Source organism: Apaloderma vittatum, unplaced genomic scaffold (genome assembly GCF_000703405.1).
Source record: "Apaloderma vittatum isolate BGI_N311 unplaced genomic scaffold, ASM70340v1 scaffold866, whole genome shotgun sequence".
Lineage (NCBI taxonomy): Eukaryota > Metazoa > Chordata > Aves > Trogoniformes > Trogonidae > Apaloderma > Apaloderma vittatum.
The window spans coordinates 53,107-78,985 of NW_009722121.1; the positions used below are offsets into that span (position 1 = coordinate 53,107).

The following is a 25,879-nucleotide window of genomic DNA, read 5'->3' on the forward strand; positions in this document are numbered from 1 at the left end:
GTCTGGCCCCTTCCTCTTGGCCCCCCCCTCTTGGGTATCTATACATGTTAATAAGATCCCCTCTCAGCCTTCTCAAGACTAAACAAGCCAAGTTCTCTCAGTCTTTCTTCATAGCAGAGGTGTTCAAGTCCCTTAATCATCCTTGTAGTTCTCTGTTGGACTCTCTCCAGTAGGTCCCTATCTCTCTTGAACCGGGAAGCCCAAAACTGGACACAGTATTCCAGGTGTGGTCTTACCGGGGCAGAGTAGAGTGGGAGGAGAACCGCTATAGATCTGCTGAACACACTTTTCTTAATGCACCCCAAGATCCCATTGTCCTTCTTGACCACAAGAGCACGTTGCTGTCCCATGGACAACTCACTGTCCACTAGGACTCTAACGTCCCCTAATCTGTACTGGTGCCTGGTGTTATTCCTCCCCAGATGCAGGACTCTACACTTGTCCTTACTGAACTTCATGAGGTTCACCTTTACCCAGCTCTTGAGCCTGTCTAGATCTCGTTGGAGAGCAGCACAGCCCTCCTGTCGGCCACTCCCCCCAGTTTTGTATCATCAGCGAACTTGCTGAGGGTGCATTCTATTTCCTCATCCAGGTCGTTGCTGAAGGTGTTGAACAAAACTGGACCCAGCACTGAAGCATGGCATCCTCTGCTAGGGCATTCCCTAGAGCAAAGGGAATTGCGTTTACACAGCATGAGTAATGAACACAGCTCTTGGGAGCAACTGAAATCTGTTTTTCAAAGCCTGGTTGCTAAAGCCCTCACTTCACCAACAAAACCCAATCTGGCTAAGATAACACTGTAAATCTCTGGAGGCAGAAGAGCTGTTTGCCAAGTACCCACACCACTTACTTCTTCCCCACGTACTGTGTTGATGTCTGCTAGCAGTAACTAGAATGTGTTCAGTCCAAGGCAGGTGTACCCCTGAACTAGTTTTGTCAAACCAGATGGATCCAAGTGACTAGTTTGAGATTCCTGGTTCCATTTGGACATGGCAGCTGTCACATGCTATTACAGATGAGTGTTAAGGTGGTTTTAATTGTGAGTGGCACAAGGCATCTAGCTCCTGGCAGGAAAAAAGTAACATTGTGCCAGTGAACTTTGCCATCCGTGAAAGGTTGTTCATGCAAGGGATGATATTCCATTTGCAGAAAGGAATTTATAATTGTACTTGCTCATACAACAGCAGCAACAATGCTTCTATGAAAGGAATATGGAGTTAGATTAAGAATTCATGTTTTCTGCTCAGAGGAGCTGTCCAGTCTTAGAAATGAGATCAGGAAAGCCTATGAGAAGAGACTTGAAATAGTCATGTTACCATGTAGTATTTCAAAGTTAGATTTTAAGTATTTTTTCCATGGTGGTTTGTTTTTTTGGTTTTTTTGTGGGTTTTTTTTTTTTTTGTAGTTTGTGATGTTTCACTGGGGTGTTTATGTGGTGTTTGTGTTTGTCTTCTTTTGTTTGGGAAGGCCAGTGTGATTTTCACTATTAGTGGCTCCAAGGTGTGCTGTGTGTTGGTAGGGTCTGCAGAGAGAGGCCAAAGGCTTGCACAGACAGAGAAGATGGTCCTGTCTGGATGAGGCAAAACTATATTGCTGGGACTGATTGGGAGAGTCTAGAAAAAATAAGACAACTGTGGTGTTGTTTTCCCAGAGCTGTTGGGCCCAGAGACATGAATTCTCCTCCTGAGTTGGTTCAGTCTGATTTAATCATGATTCTTGAGCGTAGCCTGAATAGAAGGCTTCTTTTGCACAAAAGAAAGAATAAAGGCATGGTGTTGTTGCCTGGGTCACTTTCCTCTTAATCACTTATTTTTGGCTCACTGACAGTACTGTCCTGTGTGGTGTAGTTACAGTTGAGAGGATGGTTTAGATCTGGAATTGATGGCTGGTAAGTGACGAAAGGAACAATGCAGTTGTGGCCTTACTGGGCACTTGAAGCTGCTTTTGGAGAAGACAGACATCATTGGAAGTTTCTTGGTATGCTACAGGCTTCCTGATGATTATGGGTAAGTCAAAAAATAATTGAGGCCCCACACCCAGAAAATTTCATGTCTGTTTAGTTTCTTAGTTGTCTCATTAGTTACTTCTGTTGGTGGATACAGCTGGGTACTACAAGCAATGAAATACTGGACTGCTCTCAGGTATGGTTAATACTGGCTGCCAAGATGTGGAGTGGGTTCCAGGGTGATTCAGCCGTAGCTGCTTCTTCACTTGTGCGGTAAAGAGCCTGAATCCAAATGTCTGCAAGTCAGTGATGTGAGCATGCTCCCTTGCAAATTTAATAGAAAACATTTGTGTCAGTTCCTTGTTGATCAGGCCTCATTGTTCCCTCCCCAGGATCCCTGCCAATCCCATCTTTAGGATTTGGCAAAAATTGAATGGACTTAGGGAGTTATTTCACGTTGAGCTCTGTCCTTCCATTTTTCTTTTCCTTGTCTTTTTGGGGGCAAAATGAACTTTCCAAGATGGAAGATGAATTTGAGATGCTGCTAGCAGGAGAGGAGGTAGATTTCTCATGCAAGTGTATCTCCACTAAAGGCTGAATACATGGTGAGTGTAGCTGCTAGCATTACGAATAATTGTTAAAATCCTGAAGAGCTGTGATGGGGGGAGATAAGGATGGGCAAACCAGCATGCTCTGTGTGCGACAGACACACCATCAGACTTTAGAGCCAGACAGTCTTTCATTTTTATTGTAATCATGGCATCTCCTTCATTTCCTTGGCATAATGCACTTAATCCGTAATTATAAAATGCGTAACTAGCCCTTGGCTTTGCTGTGCTCTCATAATGTGAGAGAGATTCTGTGTTTTTATTAATTTAACTTTCTATGAGCTAACAGATTGCCATAAAGGAAAACGGAATTTCTCAAGCACTACAGCTAATGGCTGTATTTCAGCAAAAGCCCTGTGGTACATGTTGAACAATAACTACCACCTCTGTGCCACTTACAGTTTTTAATTGAATTTCTATCCCATGGATACCATGTCAGAGCCGTTCATCTGCTCCACTAAGTCTTCTAATATTAAACAAGTTTTTCCAAATTATTATTGTAGTACAAATACTGCTTGATGGTTGATTTGCATTACATATGCACTGGTCTGGTGGAGGTAATGCAGGGTAGAAAAGCTTAGCTTACATAGGCACAAGCAAAGGAATCATATTATTGTGGATAAAACTATTGTATTGTACCTTTCCACTTCTTTTTTTTTTTTTTTTTTTGGAATGATAGGATCTGCTCTGCCTGTCGTGCTCAGAATGAGACACTGACATAGGAAAAATAATTGTACAGATATGTGATTGTCTTGGAACCAGTAGTGGAGACCTGCCTGCTCATCAAATATTCAGTCTTTGCTCTCCAAGGAAGTGGCTCTTGACAACCATCATTTGCAACTTTGCAAAAGGCTTTCTGGTTCTTTGTTTCTCCATGTTTATCTGGTGTTGATGAACAGAAATGACAGTGCTTGTGCAAAGAATGCAGGGTAGAACAGTGCTGGGACAGAGCTGGGAACAAGCCATATCTCCCAGTTATGTGCATGGAGCAAATCACTCCTTGTTTCTGAGATGGTGCTTTTGCTAAAGAGTCTGTGAGTTTTGGAATTGATTGTCTTGACATGAGCTTGGATCAGACTGTCATATAGTGGAGTCTAAATTGCCCCAGAATAATAAACTGACATTAGTGAAACTCTGCTCTCAGTTTCAATGTGTGGAAGTGAAAGGATCCACAGTTTAGACTTTTTCACCTTAACTCTGCCCTTTTCTTTCCTCTACGTAACCTTTTTAAAAAGATGAGTCAAAACATTTATGTTTTGTGGAAAGGTGTGATTTCAGCCCCACTTCTCTCCTACCAAATTCAGAGACTTCTTATGTCTGACAGTGTGTTTATGATACTGGAGCATTAGAGTCTATGATTATTGACTCATCTCTGAGCTCTTCTTACTTAGTGCCATCTGACAGCATAGATAAAAGCAGGGTGAAGTTTCCATCCGTATCGGGACAAGGGTCTGCATAGCTCAGCTGTTCAGGAGGGAAGAACTGAACTATGTTTGCTCGTTGTCAGTAAGAAGAAGCAGAAGAAAAGCCTTAATTCGTAGACTAGAAATGAAACACTATCTTGCAAGCTCTTGATGGGAGTTTTCTCAGGGATTGCAACAAGAGGTGTGAGTGTGCCAGGCTGAATATTAGTAACATGGAGATTCTAATGTGCAGTATTAAAGATGATTTCGCAGCGTGCTTCTCCCCTCTCCACTGTTTTCTGTTGATTAATATACTAATTCTGTTGGGAAATTATTAATTCAGTCACCTGAGAAGTCATAGTGACCCCAAACATCTGGGCTCTGGAATTGCTACCTCCCAGCTGAAGTTGGGGCTGACTGTGTAAAGCCTGTTTCCTGTGTTCAAGCCCGAAGTACACACTTAGTTGCACTAACAGGGTGCAGAGAAGAACTGGGACAACTCGTCTGTTCTTGGTTTGGTGTTGTGCAGATACATTGGAATTGGCAGTGTCTAGCCTTCAGTATATTAACAAGACGCTCTGGGGGAACGGGAGCACTGTTGCTTGTCTGCAGCTTACTGGTGCGAGGGCAGGTCTGTGCAGGTTGCAGCAGTGTCAAGATGCCCAAGCTGCTGCTATTTGAGGAGAAGTTGATCTCAATTCTCCAGCCACAGGTTTCAACTAGGAGCCATTGAGTCTCTTTTAAAAAACTATCTTGGAGTATGAATTCTCTTAATGGTATCAAGATACTAATGACAAGATGTTAGCTGCATAGTAACTTCCCAGTGGTGGGGACCAAAGGGCATCTGGGTTCTGCTGGTTGGGGAATAGCTGGAATCTGTTTGATGCCTGAGGAAGCAGCTGCCTGAGGATATCCTTGGTGTCCACGGAATTGCCATCTGAGATGTAAGCCTTGCTGTAGGGACAGCATTTACTGTACTTACATCCTGCTTTCTGGATCCAACACCTTTCTGGGAGGGTCATAGGACAACCCTAGGTTTTTAGTATTCCATGTCTAGATTCAATCTGCTTTTACTTTCCACTGGCCTATGAACTATACAGGCAGTGTATAAAAGCATGTAGCAAAATCCCATTTAGAGCCTGTCTAGAAACCACAATCTGAAAAACTCTGCCTCTTTATATTTTTTGTAAGATTGCAATTCTGATATTACCTTGTGACAGCAATTATTGATGGTGTCATTAGGTATGGGATCCCATTCCCAGCAATGCATTTAATATTTTTGCCCCTTTTTTTGCTGCTGAGACACTGATAAGTGGTGGCAGAATGAGATTTTTTTTAAAAAAAGAAGAAACAAAGAAAGTGGGGTAAAGAATCCCATGTTTTTCATTTGTCCTCATCTATGAGGAAGGGAGATTAATTCATAGAAATATTTTGTATACTAGAGTTATTGAATTGTAATTTTTGAAAAATAATGACTTGTAGCAAAATCTCATCATCATTTATTTTCTCCATTTTCAACATCTGTTATGTAGTAAAGTATGGACAAAGAAATAACCCCTTCAGCTCCCCCAACATGCATTTACTTTGACTTGAAAAGACAGCTGCTATTTCACCACGGTACGCCGATTATTACAAACACATTGTTTTAGAGCTTAGCAGCTGTGTAATAGAGGCATATGTACATGATATAATATCTCTTTCTGCATTCTTTCTTCCAATGATCACAGCGTTTAAGTCTCAATGTGAACTTCATTGATTTGTGAGTGTAGCTCGTTAACATGGCAGTATTCCCTTACACCTGAGTCAAATATGAATAAAGGTGGGTGCCTCAAATGGAGTCTGGGGAACAACATTTTTGACTGCCTGGACTGTGATTCATAGAAGTACACACCAGAGGGATTAAAGAGGTACTGAGAGGGGAAGGGAGGGTGAAGAATGAATTGAGGGAAGCTTGGTTAAAGCTTGTCCATTTACCTGTGGCAAGAGATCTTCTCACCTGTCTGTTTATATTTTCAACTGGCTAAATGGTGCAGGTCCACCGTGGTGCTCAGTTAAAAGTGGCTGTGTGAAGTGAATGCTCTGAGGAACATGCTGTACTGTAGTATTGTGGCTTGCAGGTTTGGTTGTGATAAGTAGTTTCTTTCAGACGTGTGCTAGCTGAGGGTCTCACACTAAAACATGAGCAATCTAGCAGTGCACTCAAGGCAGTGAGGTGTATCCAGTAGGTTTCCTGTCCAGATACCCTTGCAGGAACCCTCTGAAGAGACAGAGATGGGGGTAGAAAGTTCACCTGCTCCGAGCCATTAGCCACTCATCACTGCCCTTATTTTCCACAAAAAGCTGTGGAGATGCAACACTTTCTCCACGTGTTCTTACGCTCAGTGTGTCCATGCACTGCTCACTCATGTCTCAGGGATGGCTTTTGTTAGGAGTTGTGAAACTGTGGGAACCTTCTTTTGTACCCGTATTTCATTTTCTCTGTTGTCCTCAGAGTTAAATGTATGGAGATATGCACAGACAAGTCTGCAAAACTGCCCCTGCACCGACTGGTTGATCAGATCCTTGTTGACTGAAGGGGATGCATTTTCGGAGCGTTACTATTCAGCCTGCAGGAAGGACACATTCCCAGAATGTTAAAACTGATGTTAAAACAAACCATGTGCCTTCTGGTAAGGCGACTAAATAGAATAAGGAAATGACCAGTGATGAGCTGCCACTATTTTCTAATTAATCACAGGCTATTGCAAGCCACCTGCTAGAAGATGGGCAACCCTTTAGGCTGACATTGTTCCCTGGGGCCTTAATGGTGCCCTCAAGGAATGTAGTGTCATGATTCATTTTCTCATTGGCTTTTGAAGCATCAAGTTGACTAGAGTGAAGGAAAAAAAAGCCATTTCTTGCCTGGCCTAAATAATATGACTGAAAGAACTTAAGTTCCAATGTTTTAAAACCATCCAGGGGCTGTGAGTGACCCATGCTGGGTTAGAATACAGTTAAAGATACACTGCACAGTTTAATGAATTCTGCTCTATTGTTTTTCGAAGTATGGATCCATGGACAGTGCTGTCAGAAGCATGAGCAACAGTTGGTTCATCAACAGGCAAATATCCATCTGATTGGGACTGGAGCCCAAATTCAAGTAGAAAGCACGGCCAAAAGCCCAAAACATACTGAGTCATAGACTTGAACTTTAGGATAGACATTGACATTTATGGACTCTGAGCTCTGACATAGCAAAGGGCACAGGACCTCAGACAGTAAGTCCAATCTATTTGACGTGACTAAGAAAATTTAGATCTCAGTTTACAGTTTGAAATGTTTGAATCTGTGTGAGCATTTGTGGAAGATGCCATACTCCAACCTAGATGATTGGAACAACAGCAAAATATGTCATCATGTGCAACTGGCAAAAAGATCTTACCATGGGAAGCCTGTGGCAAAGTAGGAATATTACAGGTCTCCAAAGATACCTTCCAGTAACTTTAGTACAAGAGAATTCTTTCTTCAGTGAACCTCACAGTCTACATCTTGTGTGTTTGTGTTTGATCCTTTTCGTATGTATCCGTGATGTGTCTAGAAAAAGTACTTTAGCATTGTGGATTGCAGAAGATGTTCCCCTGCTGTTTGCCTTGATAATATGCAGGTTGTTTACCTCTACATAAACTCTGCTTAGGTAAAAGTCATGAGTTCAGCGTTAATAAGAACCACATTTTCAGCACACTACATAGTAGCAAACGCATAAGGCTTGTATTTCAAGGCCTAAACAAAACCATTCTTAATCTCATACCTGGAGGAAATGTAATTCTGCAGTGAGGTACTGGATCTAATTCTCTGTTTGAAAAAGTTAAAGTTATGTCTTTCTGACTACTTGAGACAATCAAGCTGGAGAGATGACTAGTCTCTTCCCCTGCATCTCAGCTTAAGATACACTCTCTCCTGAGTTTGAAGGGGATGTGCATTTCCTTGTGCTCTGTTTACTATTCCTTCATTAAAATGACAATCACCCAGCCATCTCTTCAGAGACCTGCTGAAGCTGATTGACTTTTCAAGCTGTTGCCACTTTATTGATCTCCTGTCTGAAAAAATTCCAACAGGTTTATTCTCCCAAGACAAAGTGTTTTGTGTTAGATGAGCTTCTGAGTGCCAAGTGCAAAAGATGACAAGAAAAGGAGGCTTTTCTGGAGTAAAATTAAGCTTGTACCCACTGTGGTTTGAGAGATGATAGGCAGTGAGGCCTTAGGGCATGATAGTGCAGGAGTGATCAATTGTACATTCTGAGCTGCCCACAACTCACAAGCAGTTGGTGGGGAGGAGGGGGATCCCCATGTTGAGCATGTGCCATGTGGTTCACAGTCATTTATCAACCTTGATAATAAAGAGCGAGCTTACCTCTTTGGAAAGTCTGTATAGGTGCAAGCTTAGACCTCAGTGTCTGCATTTTGAAGACGTGCTAACTAGACTCAAGTCCGCTACTCTTCACGCTCAGGGATTGAACAAGACTCACACTAAACCAATGCTAGTATGAAATATCTACATGCAGGGTAGCAGTGGATTTAATGGTATTGCAAGAGGCTTAATCCAGCTGCTGATCTGAATCACCCAAGCCAAGAAACTGAGTGAGAGGTGACTGGTTTGTCTTCCGTTATTGCACTTATATTCCTGTCATTTCTCTCTGTTCTGAGGACTGAGGAGAGGAGGCAGTGGCATAGCCTGACTGTCTGGGTGAGAAAGACAAAAAGTCCTTTGGGACAGTTTAGAACAACCTTAGCTTATTGCAGAGACCCAGATGTGTAACCAGGCTGCCCTGCAAAGCAAGTGGTGCATCCTACATAAAGGCATTGTCAGCTATTATATCGAAATGAGAGCTTCTGCTGTCTTCTGGATTACTATTTCTGCGTTATGAGATGATCAGAAATATTAGTGTATGGTTCAGAAGGCAGTGAGGATTTGAAGGCCATGTCATGGATATTTAAGTAGCAACTGGAATGGGTAACCCTGAAAGGATTCAAGAATAGGATAATTTTATCTCCATTTATTTATTTATTTGTCGTATTGAAAAAGAGCTTATGCTGGAGACTGTTTTGATAGGAAAATGTCATTGCAAAACACCAGTTCAGAGCAATACTAGCCTGAGATTATTTGTGTTCTTTTACGGTTCTAAATTCTCTTTGCCTCTAATGACAACCAAAATTGCACTCTTGCTTTGTCTTGTCCACATAGGTTTAAACTTCTGAAGCTCTCTAGAAGTGGAGAATTCTCACAAACGCAAAATCGTGAAATGCTTGCAAAAAAAATTTTTAAAATTATCATCCTCTTGCTAATGTTGCTTTTAGTCTAGAGATAGATATACGTAGGTATAGTGGGTCTTGACCTTTATTGTGTAAATTTGTGTAGGTCCGACAATATTAATACATTTGAATGTAATAGGATCACATTGATTTCAACTAATTGGGTGTCTGGTGGTGTATTAAATGTAGAAAAGTAGCATGTAGAGGCCCTTATTCACGTTGTGACTGAAGGTAAAGATATATTCCTAAGTCTAGAAGGGACATCTTGGATTGTCAGTCCTTACCTGTCTTAGGTGGCTGCATCTCACGAGCTTTTTATTTTGGGGGGGAATGATAAGAGCCAGTCTTTTCCTAGGAAGCTAAGTTAACTAAATGGGGAAACTGGAGTGCTGAGGAGCCTTGCCTGGAGTCAGGCAGAATTTCTGTGGTATTTATGTTGAGGTTGTGTGGGAGTGCTTCTGGGGGACAGTAACATTTGTGGGCCAAGAGTAGGGGAGTTGCAGGTAGACATAAGGCTTGTGGGAGAGGGGTCAGCTGAAGCAGGTAATGGAATGTGTTGCAGGCTCACTGTAAAAGTTGGTTTGGGAATTGTCTGCAACTTTTAATATCTGTGTCTAAGGAACTGGACTAAACTACCTCCACCACTGCTCTCTATTTTAACTACATCAGTTTTGCAAATACTTGCTGATAGTTTGAAAAGTTAACATACCTTGTAGTACATTAGAGATGACTCAGGTTCATCAAATGTCCCCACAGTACTGCCTACCACTGATGTGAAAACAGGCAGACAGTCTCAAAGGCAGGTTTCTGGCAAACCCTGACTACAGCCACCGTCCTAGGGGGCATGAGTGGACACACTAGTCTTGGTTATCCCCAGGTGAGAAACTGAGATTTGAGTCACCTGTGTCCCCCTCTTAGAAGGGTGAGGTGACCTGCTGTCAGGGTACTTTGTATTGCCCAGTGTGTACTTATTCTCTGAGGGGCTGGAAGGATTTCTTTGTCAGCAACATCAGGCACAGAAATACAGTTTAGCGATGAGGCTGTTCCATAGTCTCCCCTCTGCATTTTGTTCAATACACATTTAAGGGGGTTCCAGTTTAAATACCCCTATTAGCATGAATGTTAAATTGAACCTCTACAGTTGCTTCAGAAAATCCTTTTGCTACAAAATAATGCAAATTAAAATGAATAGCTACATAAGAGAATCATTACAGAAGATCTTTAGCTATAGTAATAAAAGTAGAAAAGGTCCTGGGAAGGGCCTTGTTTCTAATTAATAATCTAATTAATATCTGATTAATTAATGAGGCTTTGTCATCAAAGCAGCCTTTTAACTTTGAGGCTATTAAAATGTCCTCTGGACTAAATTTCTTCAGCATGTCTTGATAAGGCCATCTTTCCCAAGTGAGTCAAGTGCTTGGAATCAAATCAGTGTGCTGCTTTATCAGGGATGCAGAAAACCTCCTTGGAAAATTGGAATATATCAGAATCAAGAACATGATAAATATATCAGATCTTTTAGACAGTACAAATGGGAAACGAGTGATGATGAGGTGTATTTCTTCAGAGGTAAACGAAAGTAATCATTTTATATAGGTTTCACAGTAGTGAAATGACCAGAGCAGAAAAATGAGAGGTCTTTGTGTACCCAGGCTGTCTTAGCTCCAGGTAGTCCCTGTTTCATGGCAACTGAACTGTATCTTGGGTGGTGTCTGCAGAGATGTGATGTCCTAGTCTCAGGTCAGAAGCAGTAAGATGATGATTCAGATTCTGATGTCCTTACTGAGGCTGCTGATGCGCATATTGTATGGTGCCTGTGTAGCTTTCAAGTTTGTGCTTCTGTGAGGTAGTTTCTACCAGTGGGCACCAACTTTGCCTGGCCTGGCCATAATAAGGATTGTCATCAGGTCATCAGTGGTGTAATGGGGCAAGCATGCAATGAAGGGAAGTGCTTGTCCCAGCTTTTGAGGAGAAGCAATTTCACATTTCCTCAGGTTTTTATTTATATTCTTGATCCTGCCAGCAGCTGCTGGAAAATCCATATCACATTTCTCTGCTTATCTTTGCTCTCTTCACTTTGTAATAATATAGTGTTTAAGACACAGTGGAGTCCAGATACTGTTTGGCACCTACTACTAGTAGTAATTCTTATATTTATCCCCACAGAATAGCAACATTTAAGAAATATAGAGCACGTTACAACAAATGATGAACTTTTGATCTCAGGCAGGATGACTGAGGTCCTTCCCTTCATTTATACTGCCATTTGGATGCATGAACTTTAGAGATACACCTTGTCTTGTCCTAGCAATCTAAGTTGAGTGTATGTGTTGGTTGCTCTTGTCTCCCTTTACATTGAAGGGAGGAAGATACCTTAAGAGAGCAACACATCCTCACCTGGTTTTGGATGAATAAGTCCTCCTCTAAAGTTAACAGTCTCTGTCATTAGAGAAGAACCACAGAAAGGCTTGGGAGCTGGAACTAACTACCTGGTTTGTAAGTAGCTAAATTTAAGATGAGATAATTGGCCAAAGTATAGAGAAGATGGAGTAGTAGAGCTAGAGAAGTAGTTATTTTGGTATCACAGTAGGAGGCACCAATCTTTGATGCTTTTGTGTGTCCTTTATTGTGGGCTGTTCTGGAGCGGAATATAAAGCGATGCTTAGTAATCACTACACCTGCTTGTTTTGATCATGTTCCCAGGTTCTCTAAAAGCAGAACATACTTTGCCATAGGCTTTTTTAGTTCAAGTTCTTTTATGCTGTTAGGTGTTAGGATCCATCAATTTGGTTTATGTTCATCTCTACTTTAGGGGAAGGATTTTGCCGTCCTTTGGCAGAAGCAAAATGATGAGAGAACTTCAGTGCTGCCTTTAGCCAAATATGTATCCCACAATAGTTGAGGTGTACTGCCTCTAAAAGTCCTAGAAGGGTGGTTTGATCTGGCAACTCCTACTTCAGCTTTGCCAAGCATCTCTCACTTTCTCTGCCATTTTTTTCTTGCAAGAAAACCCATTTTCTGCACCTCCTCCCACCCCTGTCCTCCCTCTTTGCATCTCAGAAGAAGTTCTTCCTAGTTGGGGTGGTTCTACAATTATTTTAGATATGAAACTGCTTCTGCCTTTCCACAGTGTATCTGGAGGTAAAGGAAGGCCTGGGTGCAGAAGAGAGCATAGATTGAGGAGGCACAGCCTCTTTGCTGTTGGTGAGTGCTTTTAGACACCCAATGGCACAGTGTTCTGTATAGTCAGTGGTTTGGGATACCGAAAGCATCATTGTGTTCCTACAGGACAAGAACAAGAGTGGTGCAAGCTCATGGCTTTCAGGTTAGTCCCCACTATCACAATAGGCTGATTACACAAAAACTACATCTCCAGAGACTGTTTGTGCCCATCTGAGTAGTCGTTTCAACCAAGTGTGAACAGTACCTCTGACTTGTGAGACGGTGATCAAATGAAATGCTGATGAGCAATCAGCTGCTAGAAATGTGAAGGATATTCACGGCTCTTTTGCTTTACTGCTTGTAAATCTAAAGGTGGATAATTCTGTATTCTTTTCTATTCTGTATCCTTTTGTCTAACCTCTGAGACATTCAGAGTCCTCCCAAAGGCTCATATTGAATAAACAAGAGAGAATACCTTTCCTGTCAAAAATACAAAAGAAGAATCTGAAAGAAAAAAAAAAAGCAGAAGCCGGTGTTCTTAGTTAGCTCCCATCTCCTTCATTTTAAACTGCAAATCACAATGACTAATGCATCATGGCAGCTCATTTTGCCTTGCCAGTCACTGCTGTACATTACAAATTGAAATTTATCAACAAAGGCCATCTTCAAATCTTCCAGATGTTTGGTGATGGGAATTGTCATTAATCAAAAAAGAAAAAAGGTGGAGGCGGAGTGCTGGTATCATAATAGAAATTGGGGTGGATATTCTGTTGTTTATATGACGTGCAAGCTAAAAGGGGAAAACCCCCATTTTTTCAAGAGAGACTACCAAAACAATGATCTGCTTCAACTTCTTTTTCCTTGGTGGGATCTCTGACTTTAGATACTTTTGAAACTTTGTGAAACTGAAAGTGTTGAGAATGTAAAACTGTGTACAATGGCAGAGTTAATTTTAAATACTCTGTTTTTTTTTTTCTGATATAATTGGATAGTTGTTGTTGTGATTTTTTTTTTTTTTCCAAGAAGGATCTTCCTGATAAAAGTTACCCCCTGAGACATCCATGACAAAAGACGTAATTGGACTCGAAAGAGTAGTCATAGAATGATCAGAGAGATGGATAAGTTGTACAAGAAGTGGGTTAATAAAGAGGGAGTCTTCAAACTGGAAAAAATTCTGTGGGGAATATGACAACAAATGGCAGCATGGGGCTCCATGGTTTCATTCTCGTTAAATGGTAGGAGTGGGCTCTGAATTGCATTGTCAAGTTAAAACAGAAGGAAACATCCCTTCATACAGCACACAGTTGTGGTGTTTATTACCATGTGATAATGAAGTTGCCAAAAGCTCTCCTTTGGGGTTAGGCAGATTTATGGAATTAAAAGCTCACTGAAGGCTCTTGCACACAAAGGCATCATCTTCAATTTAGGAAGTACGTGATATTGCTGTAGGCTGGGAAAACATACCAGGAGGCAGTACCGTATGCTTTCGCAGTTTCAATTCACTTCCTCAGACTTTCATTGTTGTTCTTAGTTTTATTTAGTAGGACAGAGACAAAGGGAGGCAATTGTTTCTTTTTATAGTTGAAAAATATTCTGACTTAATATTTATTACAGTCACTCTAAAATCATGATTGGGTAAAAGCAAGCTCTCAGCACAGCAACTGGTGTGCTCTGCTAAGGGAAGGATCCAGAGTACAGATAGGTGGATTTCTTTGATCAGTAAGTAGGCACAGCTCAGCCTGGCTGTTGGTGCTGTTTGGGGTTTTTTTTGTTTGTTTGTACTGTTGGTTTTGGTTTTTTAGGGTTTTCTTCTTTGTTTGTTTGTTTGCTTTCAAAAAAAATTTGTCCTTCTGCATGACCAGGTCATCCAGGCATCCTTGCACTGGCAAGAGTGGATCTTTCTGAGAGCTGACTCACTCTAACTGAAATTAGGCTGCAGTGTTGCTGGCTATGAGCTGGACTTGGGCTTCCCTGGTTGCCTTGAGATTGGGAATGAAACAATCCTGGAGAGGCAGATAAGGAGAGCCCAGGGAGCTGGGCTAGCAGTGACGGGTGGCCCCATGGCCACCACTTTTGGAGGAAATTAGCTAACCTTGTGCCCATTGCCTGCCTTGGCAGTAGTCACCTTCCATTTCCAGAGCTCCAGCTGGGGCTGGGCTAGCTGCAGGGCCAACTCCATGTTTCTGTCCCAGCGTTTGGCTGCCCAAACCAGACTGACTTTGGGCTCATAAGCAGCCCTAAGGGACAAAAGGTTGCTTCTCTCTGTTGCATCTAAATATAAAAAAGGCTTTGGGAGTGGAGGGTGTTTAGCCTCTGACAGCCATAGTCACCAAAAGCCAGGAACCTAGTCTAAAATGTTCAACAGGGAAGAAAAGGAATAACCTCAAAAAGTTCAGAGAGGCAGGGCTGGAACATACTCAATGACCTTTTGAAGCAGAGCAGTCCTCTGCCGTGCCTCTAAGTTGGTGGGACCAGCTTTCCATGTGGTGCGGCAATTACTGTGTGGTTGGCCCGGTTCCTGATTTGGGCCCCTACTCCAGGAAGAACCTGTTTAGCCTTTTGGTGCAAAGCAATGCAAAACAAGGCAGAGTCAGTGCTAAGCCAGTTTTTGCCCAAGTCCTTAACCATGTACAGTCACTCTAGTAGCTGGTGAAAGGGGTTTGCAGTTGGGGCTACTGCAGGGGAGGGTCAAGCTGTGCTCTGACTCACTAGGAGTCTCTTCTGAGTGTGCCGTTGCTTCAGAAAGGCCTTTTTCTCAGGGAGGGTTATTTGAAGGTGAGGAAGGGGAAGGGAGAGATGGAAACAAATCATTTCACAGGCAGTGGAAGTTTGGCAGCCTGACTTCTTGTGTTGTGCAGTTGGGTTCTTTGTAATGTATTAATATGTGAGCTGCGTTTGAATATTTTCCAGCAGCTGGATGTTCGAAAGATGAGTCTGCTGTCGTGTCTCATGGGATTTGGTTTCATGCTGCAGCTTTTCTCTGAGCACTAATAAGTTTGCTCTCCTTTTGCTGGCTGATGGTTTTCATGAAACTTGTAGAAACTTTGTTCCTCTTGGGTTTTTGTTTCTCTGTCAAACTGGGAGAAAATCGGCCAATGGGTAAAAACAAGAAGTTGTTTGGGGGCTATGGAGAGACAGGCACGCTGCAGGCAGGGAGTCTGCTGGCACCTGAGAAGAGAAGCAAATGCTCATCTGGGCTGTGTGTGTTCCTGTTGCTCTCTGAAGTGCACAGAGAATTGGAATATTCTCCGGCTTATTTAAGTGGAGCTGTGCCCTCATGTGGTTCTCAGTGTGGGGCTGCAGGTGTGTTTGTGTAACGGGACTCTGATCTGAAGATGAATGCATAAGCTTTAGTATCTTAGGGAAAAGGCTGGGAATCTAAAATCAAAACCCTACCCACTCCTTCTCCGCATGCAGGGAGTCACAGGTGCAGAGGAGAAACCCCTTGACAGGAGAGTCGATGGCACATGTACACTCCAGGAGGTTGACATGTCCTTCCCAGCCATCCAGTGCTAGTATTTGCAGCTCTTTTGCTCCTGCGAGACTGATGCATATTTTATAGCCTGTCTCTATAGCTGAGACTGCAAACGACCAAAACTTCTTTTCTCTACCTGACAGAGCCCTGAGGTGAAAACCATCTGAGAGGCGGAGTCCTCTGAAAGCTATTCAGGTGGCATTCTGCCTGCCTCTCCACACCTCTACTTCATATCCCTGGAACGAGCAAGTCTTATCACAATGCTGGCTCAGGCCTGTTTGGATACAGAGGGAAGCTCAACAGGAGCAAGATGGATTTAGTTATCTCTCGGTGCACGGAGTTATGACTAGGTCTGGTAAAGAGGAACTTCTGAGTCTGAGTGTGCCCCTGAAGCCATGCTCTGTTGGACTGTGGGACAGCACTTGCAGCAATGATTAAAACATGTCACAGCCCATCAGGGGAGGGCAGTGGAATCAAGCAGGTGATCTTCTTTCCCAACTGTTTATAATACAATGCGATTATGGGATAATATGTAGTCTCCCAGTAAATTAATTGCATTATAAAACTTGCTTTTCCAAAGGGAATATGTAGAATTTGCTGCCACAGCCTGCTCAAGGAAGGCCCGCTGTTGTATTCATATCACCTTGCCCATGGCAGAGAGGTTGGATTGGATGATCTCCAAGGTCCCTTCCAACCCAGGCCATTCTATGATTCTATATCACTTGTGTTGCACTGGATCAAGTTTTTATGTTAACCAAGACTAGCAAAGAGATTCTTCCTCATGCCTTGTAGGTGCTAGTTATAAAACCCAAAAAGCTGAACTGGAGTGGACAAAGGTCTATTCAAGACTGGACTACACTCTGACTTTTATTGCTTTTCACTGTGCAGCCTTTCTTGGGTTATTGCCAGCAGCAATAATTGGTTTGCAGGATGGAAAACAGCATAGAAGGGACAATGAAACACTGTAAGATCAATCTGTAAGGACATGTAGGGCAAAAGGCATGGACTGAGCTTTTACAGGGTTTGTATATATAACCAGAGTCCATTCCACATTCTAAGAGTTTCTGTTGTTCCAGCGGTGTAACCAGGTGTAACAGTTGGTTTTATGAAAGCATTGTTAATAACACTTTTTTAGTATACACGTGTGCGTGTGGTTACTGCAAATACCACTTGAGGGTGAAGGCAATAAAGGTCTTTCAAGGTGATGAAACTCCGGTGATGGCTTCAATGGAGCGGCCTAGAGGAGAACCAGCTAGGCAGGATCAGTTTGCCATAAAAGGCCCAACCAAAGTTAAACCATGCATTTGGACTGTGACTCAGGGAGAGGTTCTTTTGTATCGCTGAATCTTTTGTTGTTTTGTTATAACTACAACCCTTCTTCCCCTCTGCTCCTTTAATAATGGGCTTGAAGTGAATCCTCTTCTGGCCAGAGGAATGGAAGAAAACATGATATCCAGTATGCTTGTAGAGTAGGGCAACTGTGAGAACATGTGGGCTAGCTAATTTTCAGTTAGAAGTCTCTGACTGCAAAGATAAGTAATTAGTAAGGGAGAAGGTTCAAGTTAAGATTAAAAGCTGAGCCAGAACTCGTCTGATCTGCCTGTAGGTCACATCTCTTCAAATGTTCAAGTTTGAGTAGCTAAAATTAGGCAGCCAACTTTAATTTTTTTTTTGTATTTACTTTTTTAATACTTATTTTCAAAGCAGGCAATCTTATGGTAGATGTTTAGCAGGTCTTTATCAAGCCATATATTAGATGATTATAGAAGCTGAAATGGCTAATTGTAGATGCCTGCTTTTGTAAAAAAAGAACCATTACCTATTTTCTTCATCTCTAGAATAGAGATAATATTCCAGTGTGGCCCTTGGGACTGTGTTAGTTTGAATGGATTAACACGAGACAAAACCTTCATATTCTTTGGATGGGAAAGTGCTATGGAAATACAGTATAACCTTAGAGAAGTTTCTATGAAACCAGTGGTGACTGTCATGATAATAAAGAAAGCCTTAGAGAAGCTAACGAAATAATGATCCTACTTCCTTTCTAGCTATTCTTTGAAAGGGCAAATGCAATGAGTGATAATGGTTTAATGAGAAGGAGTCATTAGGGCATCCAGCCTGCATCTTCAGAAGTACAAAGCATTTTGGGAGATCTGAAAATGACTCAGAGAACAAAACCCAAGTAGCTCTGTCAGAATATTAAACTGCTATTTGTATTCTCTTTGAATGCTGATTGAAACCAGTGATCTCCTTCCCTAGCTGGTACATGTGTAGTCACGAATGTGGCTTGTTCAGAGCTTCAGTGGTGTTAGAAGGGTGAGGTCAGGGAAGAACCTCAGTGTTTGCCCTTTGTTTTAGCCTCTGCTTAGAGCTTAGTGTTACTTGAGGATTCCTGACCTATTGAATTTGCAAGTATAGGAGGCCTCCTGTACTGGAATTAATTGGCATGGATTATTGAGTTTTATTAATTGAGCTGTTTCAATTTCAAGTGTGGCTGGAGGAGGAAAGCTGCTAGGCTCTTTGTGGGGTATTGGTACCTAGTGAGACAAGTGCTTCAGTTTCTTTGGATGGGAAAGTAGTGTGGAAATACAGTACATTATTGTAACATCCTTTGGGATGTCTCTGTGAAGCCCAGTGAGTATTAGCACTATGTATTAGTACAAAACAGTATTAAGTGTAAACAGAACTAGTATTACATCTATTTTAGTATTAAAGAACTAAACCAGAACACAAGGGAGTTGTTTAGGACTTAAGCACCCCTGACTGCTGAGTGTTTAAAGGAGGAAGCTTAGTTAAACCCATTTGAGGAACAAACTAGTTTGCAAAACCTTTGGGAGTTGTGTTCAAAAGATGCATAGAAGCAAATGTCTTGAAGTCGTATCAGTGATAAAACTTTTGACTTCATGGGTCCTACTACTTGGCTACAACCAGTCACCTGGCCCTTTCGGTGTCATTCTGGTCTCCACTAGCAGCAAGGAAACCAGTGGAGCTGGGAGCGCTTTCTGGCATTGCTCAGTTTCTGCAGCCACTCGAGTGAGAGCTTGGCGCTGCTGGGCACAGTGATACTTTGGCTGTGATGCCGAAAGTGTGGCTTGGGCCATTTCTCTGCCAGACAGACAAGGAGCAGAGGATTTGTCTCAGGCAGAACCACAAAGCTACAGATGCTGGACACTAGCTGAGCGTAGAAAATTAGTGGAGCTCGTTACTGGGAAAGGCACTGAATTGCTACATGTTCTCTAATCATCTGTTTAGTAAAAGGTGTGATCTTAATGAATTCATAGGTATGTCCAGGTGGGCTTTTTGTGAGGGTCTTTGCTTCTCCACCTGATAAGGATTGTGTTTGCTCTGTCCACGTGATAGAAGCTGTGTAGGGTCAGGAGCCAAGTTCTCTCCACTGGTGTGGAGTGGGTGGTGTGGGTGGGCTTTTCATGCAGTTTGTGACACCCATCCTAAAGTGACCTGGTGCTGACGACTCTTCAGGTGTGGAATCCTGTACTAGGTAGCTGTTGACTTGTTCTGATAGGAAAAAAATCTTGTTTATTAAGGAAAGCAGAGTATGAAAACAGCAGAGAAACAAGCAGGGCAAAATGAGGTTTCAAACATGCCCACAAATGAGGAGGAGGAAGCTACAGAAAACCCTCTGTGACGAAGCAGGCCTTTTCCCCAGTCACGAATGGGTAATGCCACCCCCAGATCATCTGCTACGCCGGGTGGGATTTGCTAGTGTAGGGGCCTGAATCTGTCTCTGTAACTCAGAAAAATTAAATGCATGGCACGAAGTAGGATGGGGGTGACTGAGGACTCACGATGCCAGTTTAGGTACATTTTTATCTAGACATGAGTTCAGCTGTTACAATTCTGAGCCACATTTGGATCCCCATCTCCAAGTCAAAAATCAGCCTACTTAAATAAAAGTGTTGTTGTTGATGAGTTTAATTTGGATTTTTCTGCTGGATTTGCCTGAAAAGAGAATTTACGTTGTGTGCCACTGAGAATCAGGTTCCTCTTGCATAGAGATAATTTGCAATTCCACATTAGCACATGAGAGCAGAGCCTGCCCCCAAAGTCCATTTTCTCGGGTGCATCACAGCTCCCCAGGTGCATAGGATCCATAGATGCAGAGACAGACTCTGCCTCAAAGGACTCAAGTTTTCTTCTGTTTTCTGCTGATAACCCTAAATGAAAGGCAAAAGCTCGAGTTTTAAGGGTAATGATGCTCAAGCTGTAACTTGGAGCATATGTTCACACAGTCATATCTTTCCCTGGAGCTCTAATAACCACATAAACTCTTTTTGTCTCCTCTTTTCTCCAGGTCAACAGACTATGGCACTACCTATGAAAAGCTAAATGACAAAGTAGGCCTGAAGACTGTGCTGAGCTACCTTTATGTCAGTCCCACTAACAAGAGGAAGGTAAGGGAGAGCCATCGAGCTGGTAGCTATAGAAACAGAATTATCACATTTGGTTCATTCTATGAGGAATTATGATCCTAAAGTGAAATCTGCTGGTAATTCACAAGAGCTTGAATTTGCCATCTCAGTTGCATTAGTGCAATTCCATGGAATCCAGTAGCATTATGCCTGGTTTTGTGATAGGAATGGAGTCCTTAATCTCCTGCCAAATGTGCTTTCTTCTGATTGTTACACCTTTGAAGAAGCTGAACTCACACAAATGTTTCTGAGACTCTTGCTTACACTGGCTTTGGATAATACACCTCTGCCTACCTTCTCTGTCTCCTTTTTATTAGAAATATGCATTTATTTCTGCATTTGACTCTTTTCCCCTTTCTGCTTTCCCCAGCTAGAAGTTGGAGGTGAAAATATAAATGACATTTTCATTGGTTGCATCATGTAAGGGGGCTGAAAGCAGAATATGCCTGGGAAAGTGGGTGGGAGACCTAAGATTTGATTAGAATGTGTAGGAGAGAAGATGAGGTCATAGCTTTCAAACCCCCTGCTCACGCCTCCCACATGATGCAATTAGGGCTGCAGCTGGCTCACAGAGCGCAGCCCAGGAGTTACTCCTCAGTGCCTTTTTGGTTTAAAATTATTGCCTGTGTTGGTTCAAGGGAGGTAGTGGGACAAAGATGCTTTCAGCTACCCACAGGAATGAATGTGGGAGGGCTGCAGTGTGTAGCTGATTAGTGGCAGCGGAGTTGTGTTTGGATGGGGTGCCGCCTATATCGGCTTGAACACTTTAAACTGCCTGTCTCCTGCCTGCCTCCATCAATAGGTTTCCAAACTGGTATTTTGCTACTTGTACTGTTCTTATTACTGTTATTGCATTTTCCATCACTGGTCAGTCTACAGAGTTTTCAAGGTTGATGTTTATTTCAGTGTGTGCAACCTTAATGCAGTCATAGCTTTGATTACTGTTGGCAACAATATATGTGTGTTTGGATGTATAGAGGAGAGGAAGAATGCAGTGGGCAAGGCCCACCTGATATTTTTTTCTGATACAGAAGCTGAATTACTGTGACAACTACCTTGACTTCTTTTTTCTGAGCAAAATGGAATGAAGATTTTTCGTAATGAGCTCTCCTGGCCTTCACACCCCTCTCATGTCCAATATGTTGGGCAGTTAAGGGTTAATCCTTCATCCTGTTTCCAAAGCAACTCTGCCCACCTGAAATCAGAGGCAATATGCTCAGTTACAGATCTTAAGTCACTGGTGTAAAGTCTCCCTCACAAATTTGAGTACTAGGCTAGATTATTATCTTCTAGCAATTTCTCAAGCTATTGAGCTTTACAGATTAGCAGTTTTTTCTTTTATAAAAAAATTAATAAGGCCTTAATTTCATCATGTTGTGGCATGCAGACCTATTCTTACTTGCTGTTTTCTTATTTCAGATGGCAATTTTTTGAAAAGTTTTTGGCCTTATCTCTTAAAGAGAGGATTTCTGGACCTGTCTGTCTTCCCTCATCTCCCTTCTGAAAACTCTTTTGAAATGGAGAGAAGAGCTGTAAGGAAAACCCATAGGAAACCAGTGTCAGTGCTGGGTGCTTAGTGAACAACTTTTTTTTCCCTTTCTTTCTGCCCCTGCTGAATATATGGACACTGTTACTGTGCATGGTTAAACAGCTGGTTTGTCTGAACCTAGAGCTAACTGCTGACAGTCAAAGCAATTCCAAACACCCATGCAGCATTTGAAAAGTGCCTTGAGAAGGTGTCACTGGGTTGGAGCATCCGGGGTTTGTCAGTTCAAGATCAGATTTACTGTCCACTCACCCCTTGCAGATTCATGAGGTTTTGCGCTGCCAAAAAATGCACTTGAGTTGTAATCTTCTCCAAGTCTCTCTCTGCAGCGGCCTGCAGAATAAGCGTCTTGTTTTTGCTAATCCTGAGGACACTCACCAATAATAAATCACAAAGCAGTAGGTGAGGTGAGTCAATTACACCAGCAGAGAAAGGCCAGATCCCTTGTGTTTCACATATGCACAGATTCTGTGCACACACTGTGAATTGTGCAGACTTTTTCCAAGCAAGATATTTTCTCCTGAGGCGTTGGCTCCTGGGTACTGACTGGACCCTGTGTGCCTTGCAGCTCCTGGTGATTTTTGATGGGTTTGCGCACTGTTGCTAGCCCTGTTTGCTCATTAGTGCTTAGAGGATTAGCAGTTACTTGGAGGAGGGGAAAAGCTTTCCATACGTTCATTCCTAATTGATTTACTAGTGAGAAGGATAATTACCTCTCAGCTACCCTGCAGAACTACAGTGGGAATTACCTGTCAAATTTCTTTGAAGACCCAAAATGCCTTTCTTCAGCTGTTAAATAGGAATTATGCATTCAGCCAAATGCCAGTTATATAAACTTCAGTTACCTGAATTGTGGCATGACCCGAGACTTAATTATGAGGTGAGAGAATTTAAATGCTGGCTTTTTTCCTTCTTCTCTTAAAAGAAAAGCTTTTTGTTTCTAATTTCTTTTATGATTTTTTTTGTGGTATTATTATAAGTTTTTTGTCAGCTTCTACTGTATTTGTCTGCTCAGTGCTGTGCCAGATCATGGTGGGACACTGATTTCTCAATACTAACATCTCTGCTTATTGCAATATGGGAGATCAGATGAGATCAGAGTTGAAATACAGAAGCTGAGCAGTTGGGTGAGGCATGGCTACAACCCATGGTCTAGGAGACTGTGTCATTCCCCTTGTCTCTTTGTTCCAAGAAAGCCACACCTGATGCATGCCTTGCCCTCCTGAATTATGGCACTCTGACACCCTTTTCTTACAAAGGAGATTCCTTTCTGGGAGAAAAATTGAGCTTAATGTAGGAATGATTTGGTGAAATTCTGGAACATGTGATATATGTGGAAGTCAGACTTCATGACCTAATGGTTCTTTAGGCCTTAAAGTATTTAATTCTCTTAGGATTTTATTCTATTCCAAACAAAATTAATGTTTGCGCATCTGCTATGCAACATTGCTGGCAAAAACAAGTGCACAGTTAGCTTTATGTGTCTTTGGCCTTCCTCTTTTATGCTAAAACTCTTGTGTCAGTTTGGGTTCTATATTCAGTCAAATTTATTAGTTTTATGTCCTCCCTAGGCTTCCTTCTAAGCTGTTACTGTGTATGTCTCCCACTCTTATCTGGAGAGCACCAGCAGGGTGTTGAGTATTTGGTGTCCTGACAGGTACTGAAATGTCTTTCCTGACACAGCGAACTGAAAAATGCTGGAGCAGCCTGGAAGCAGCTGGTCCCTCAGTCCTGCCCTTTGCCTCTCAGTGAAACGTATCAGTCACTAGAGTTTGTCAGTGGGCAAATTGACCATGGGGAGATCGTGTCTTTATGCCTGAAGAGGAAGGAGGCAGCTGAGAGGGGAAGAGATGAAGAAACACAGTCTCTATGGTTATCGTGGTGATAAATCCAGGACAACCTTGGTTCTCCCTGGGTAACTCTTGGCTGTGCATGTGTTTGGCATTTAGAGGCCAGATTTAGTCTATGGGTGTTCCTTGGTTTTAGATATTGCCTTGGGAGATATGAGCCCTCTGCATGCACAGAGTTAACGAAGGCACGGAGCTGCATAGGCAAGGGCAGCTGAGGTGCCTTTGGCTGTGTCCCCACTTGGTGCTGCGCAGAGGAAGGGCTGGGTGCCAGAGAGCCTGCTCCCAGCTGCTCACCCAACCTGCTGATGGATTGTTTTGGAGCTGTGACAGGGGGTGACCATTTCTTAGAAATCACAAGAAGGTATTTGGAAAACGCACTTTACCATTGTGATATTTTGAGATTTGCAGTTATAATTAAATCAGTATAACAACATGCAGATACAAAAGGAAGTTGCTGAGCATACTTCATCCCAGCTATGATCCCTCTTGCCCTCTCAAGTGTCATTGCTGGTGATCAGGGCCGGCATAGTGATCTGAGAGCTTCTGTCATTTGAAATGAGGCTGCACTGGAGTGCCGACATAAGGGAACAGCGAAGCAGGCTGCAGCCCATTGTGACTCTGTAGCCTCTGGCTGCACCCGAGCCAGAATGCTTCTCCTATGAGCCAGTTCTACTTCATCCTCCTACTACTAATTCCCTCTTCCTAAGAACTAACAGCGCTTTGCAACTGTGTGTGCGGCCTCTGTTGTTGGGAGCTGAAACTGCCAGACTTGTATCTGCTCTCTTGCGGATGCTTGGGCTGTTTCTTCTTTCCCTTGGACACTAGGGACTTGTGTTTGAATCAGGAAAATCTGCACTGAGTTCTCGTTAATACTCTGAAATTCCAGGTGTTCATTAGAACTAGCAGTCAGAAAACTCTGAAGTCCTGGAGGCTGGGGGTTTCCTGAAAGTTTCTGTTTTGAGCCTTGGTGAGAAGCCAAGTGCCTGCAGTTTTGATACTTCTACCTGGTCTGACAGGTCTAACCTACTTCTGATGGTCTAATAGGTGGTGTATTCCAGGGCACATCTTCCCCTTCAGTGCCTCTGCCTCCTTGGCTGTTTGCCTGAGAGACAGCATGAGAAGCCTCTCCTTTGCCTGGTTGCCACATAGGTTGCAACAAACCTGATAATTCTGTGATGAACTTCAGAAAGGAGAAGTTTTCATATTTGTTTAGCAGCACCTCTTCGTTACAAGTGAATGGGCTTTAATGGCAGATGGTTGAGTGTTCTGAAAAGCTGAGACTTGCAAAATTCATATCTTTGGCTTTTCTACCCTGTAGCGTCTTGTCTGTCTTTAGGGATATGACAAAAGGATGCTTACTCTCTGATGGGCAGAGATCTCAGTTCCCTGCTGACCTTTAATTTAATGCTGTATTTTGGGTGTTAGTTACATTTTACTAGAGGCAGACTTTCACAGCAGTTTGGGAATTAGAGTTGTTTATTTCTTCCAAAGCACCAAGGAAAAAAGGCTCTTCTGTTTTAATAATATTTCTCTTGACTTCTTAAATTCCCATTTTCTTTTTATCTCTTTTTTTTTTCTTTCTGGTTGTTAAAAACTTTCAGTCAGAAAATTGGATGATTTCCACAAAAACCAGCCTGTGATTTTTTGACTAACTGCTTCAACTTGAAAATGGCACTCTTTGGAGCTGAAGTGCTGCGAGTCCCTAATTTCTAGCATGAGTTGATCTTCTGCATAAGATTCTCTATCCCAAGAGCATTTGCATTCTTCTTGGGTGTTAGTAACAGGGCTCATTTTAGAATTGGTGCAAAGTCCTTCTAAACGGTGCAGAAAGAAAATGAAAATGAAAGTCCTGTATATCTCCTTTCAGGCACTGTCATTCTGAATCTCAAGGAATTGTTGAACCGTAGGTTTCATGTATTACATTTTCCATGAAATGCTCTGTGAAGAGTGTGTGTTCTTGGTGAAAGTGTTGTTTAGTCGAAAGCACAGTTTTCAGTATGAAACTTTTGTCTCTACCCTTGGGGTTCCTGTGGAGGTTGCGAGGATGAAGTTCAAAAGCATTTAACAGGGAAAAAAAGAGAGGGGAAAAAAGGAAGAGAATCACAACTTTGACAAAATCAAACCCCAAAGCACTTTTCTGTATGTAATACTGCTCCAATGAGATGGGGATGA

At 42.4% G+C, this 25,879-nt stretch overlaps 1 protein-coding gene across 1 annotated transcript in view; it reads left to right on the forward strand.

Annotated features, from left to right (window-relative positions):
• SORCS3 (sortilin-related VPS10 domain containing receptor 3) overlaps positions 1-25,879 on the forward strand; it is a gene marked incomplete at its 5' end in the record, with an annotated part of 198,980 nt that overhangs the window by 26,522 nt on the left and 146,579 nt on the right. The window contains one exon of the mRNA XM_009871634.1: positions 20,194-20,293. Coding sequence (XP_009869936.1) covers positions 20,194-20,293 — 100 coding nt within the window. The remainder of the gene's footprint in view (positions 1-20,193; positions 20,294-25,879) is intronic.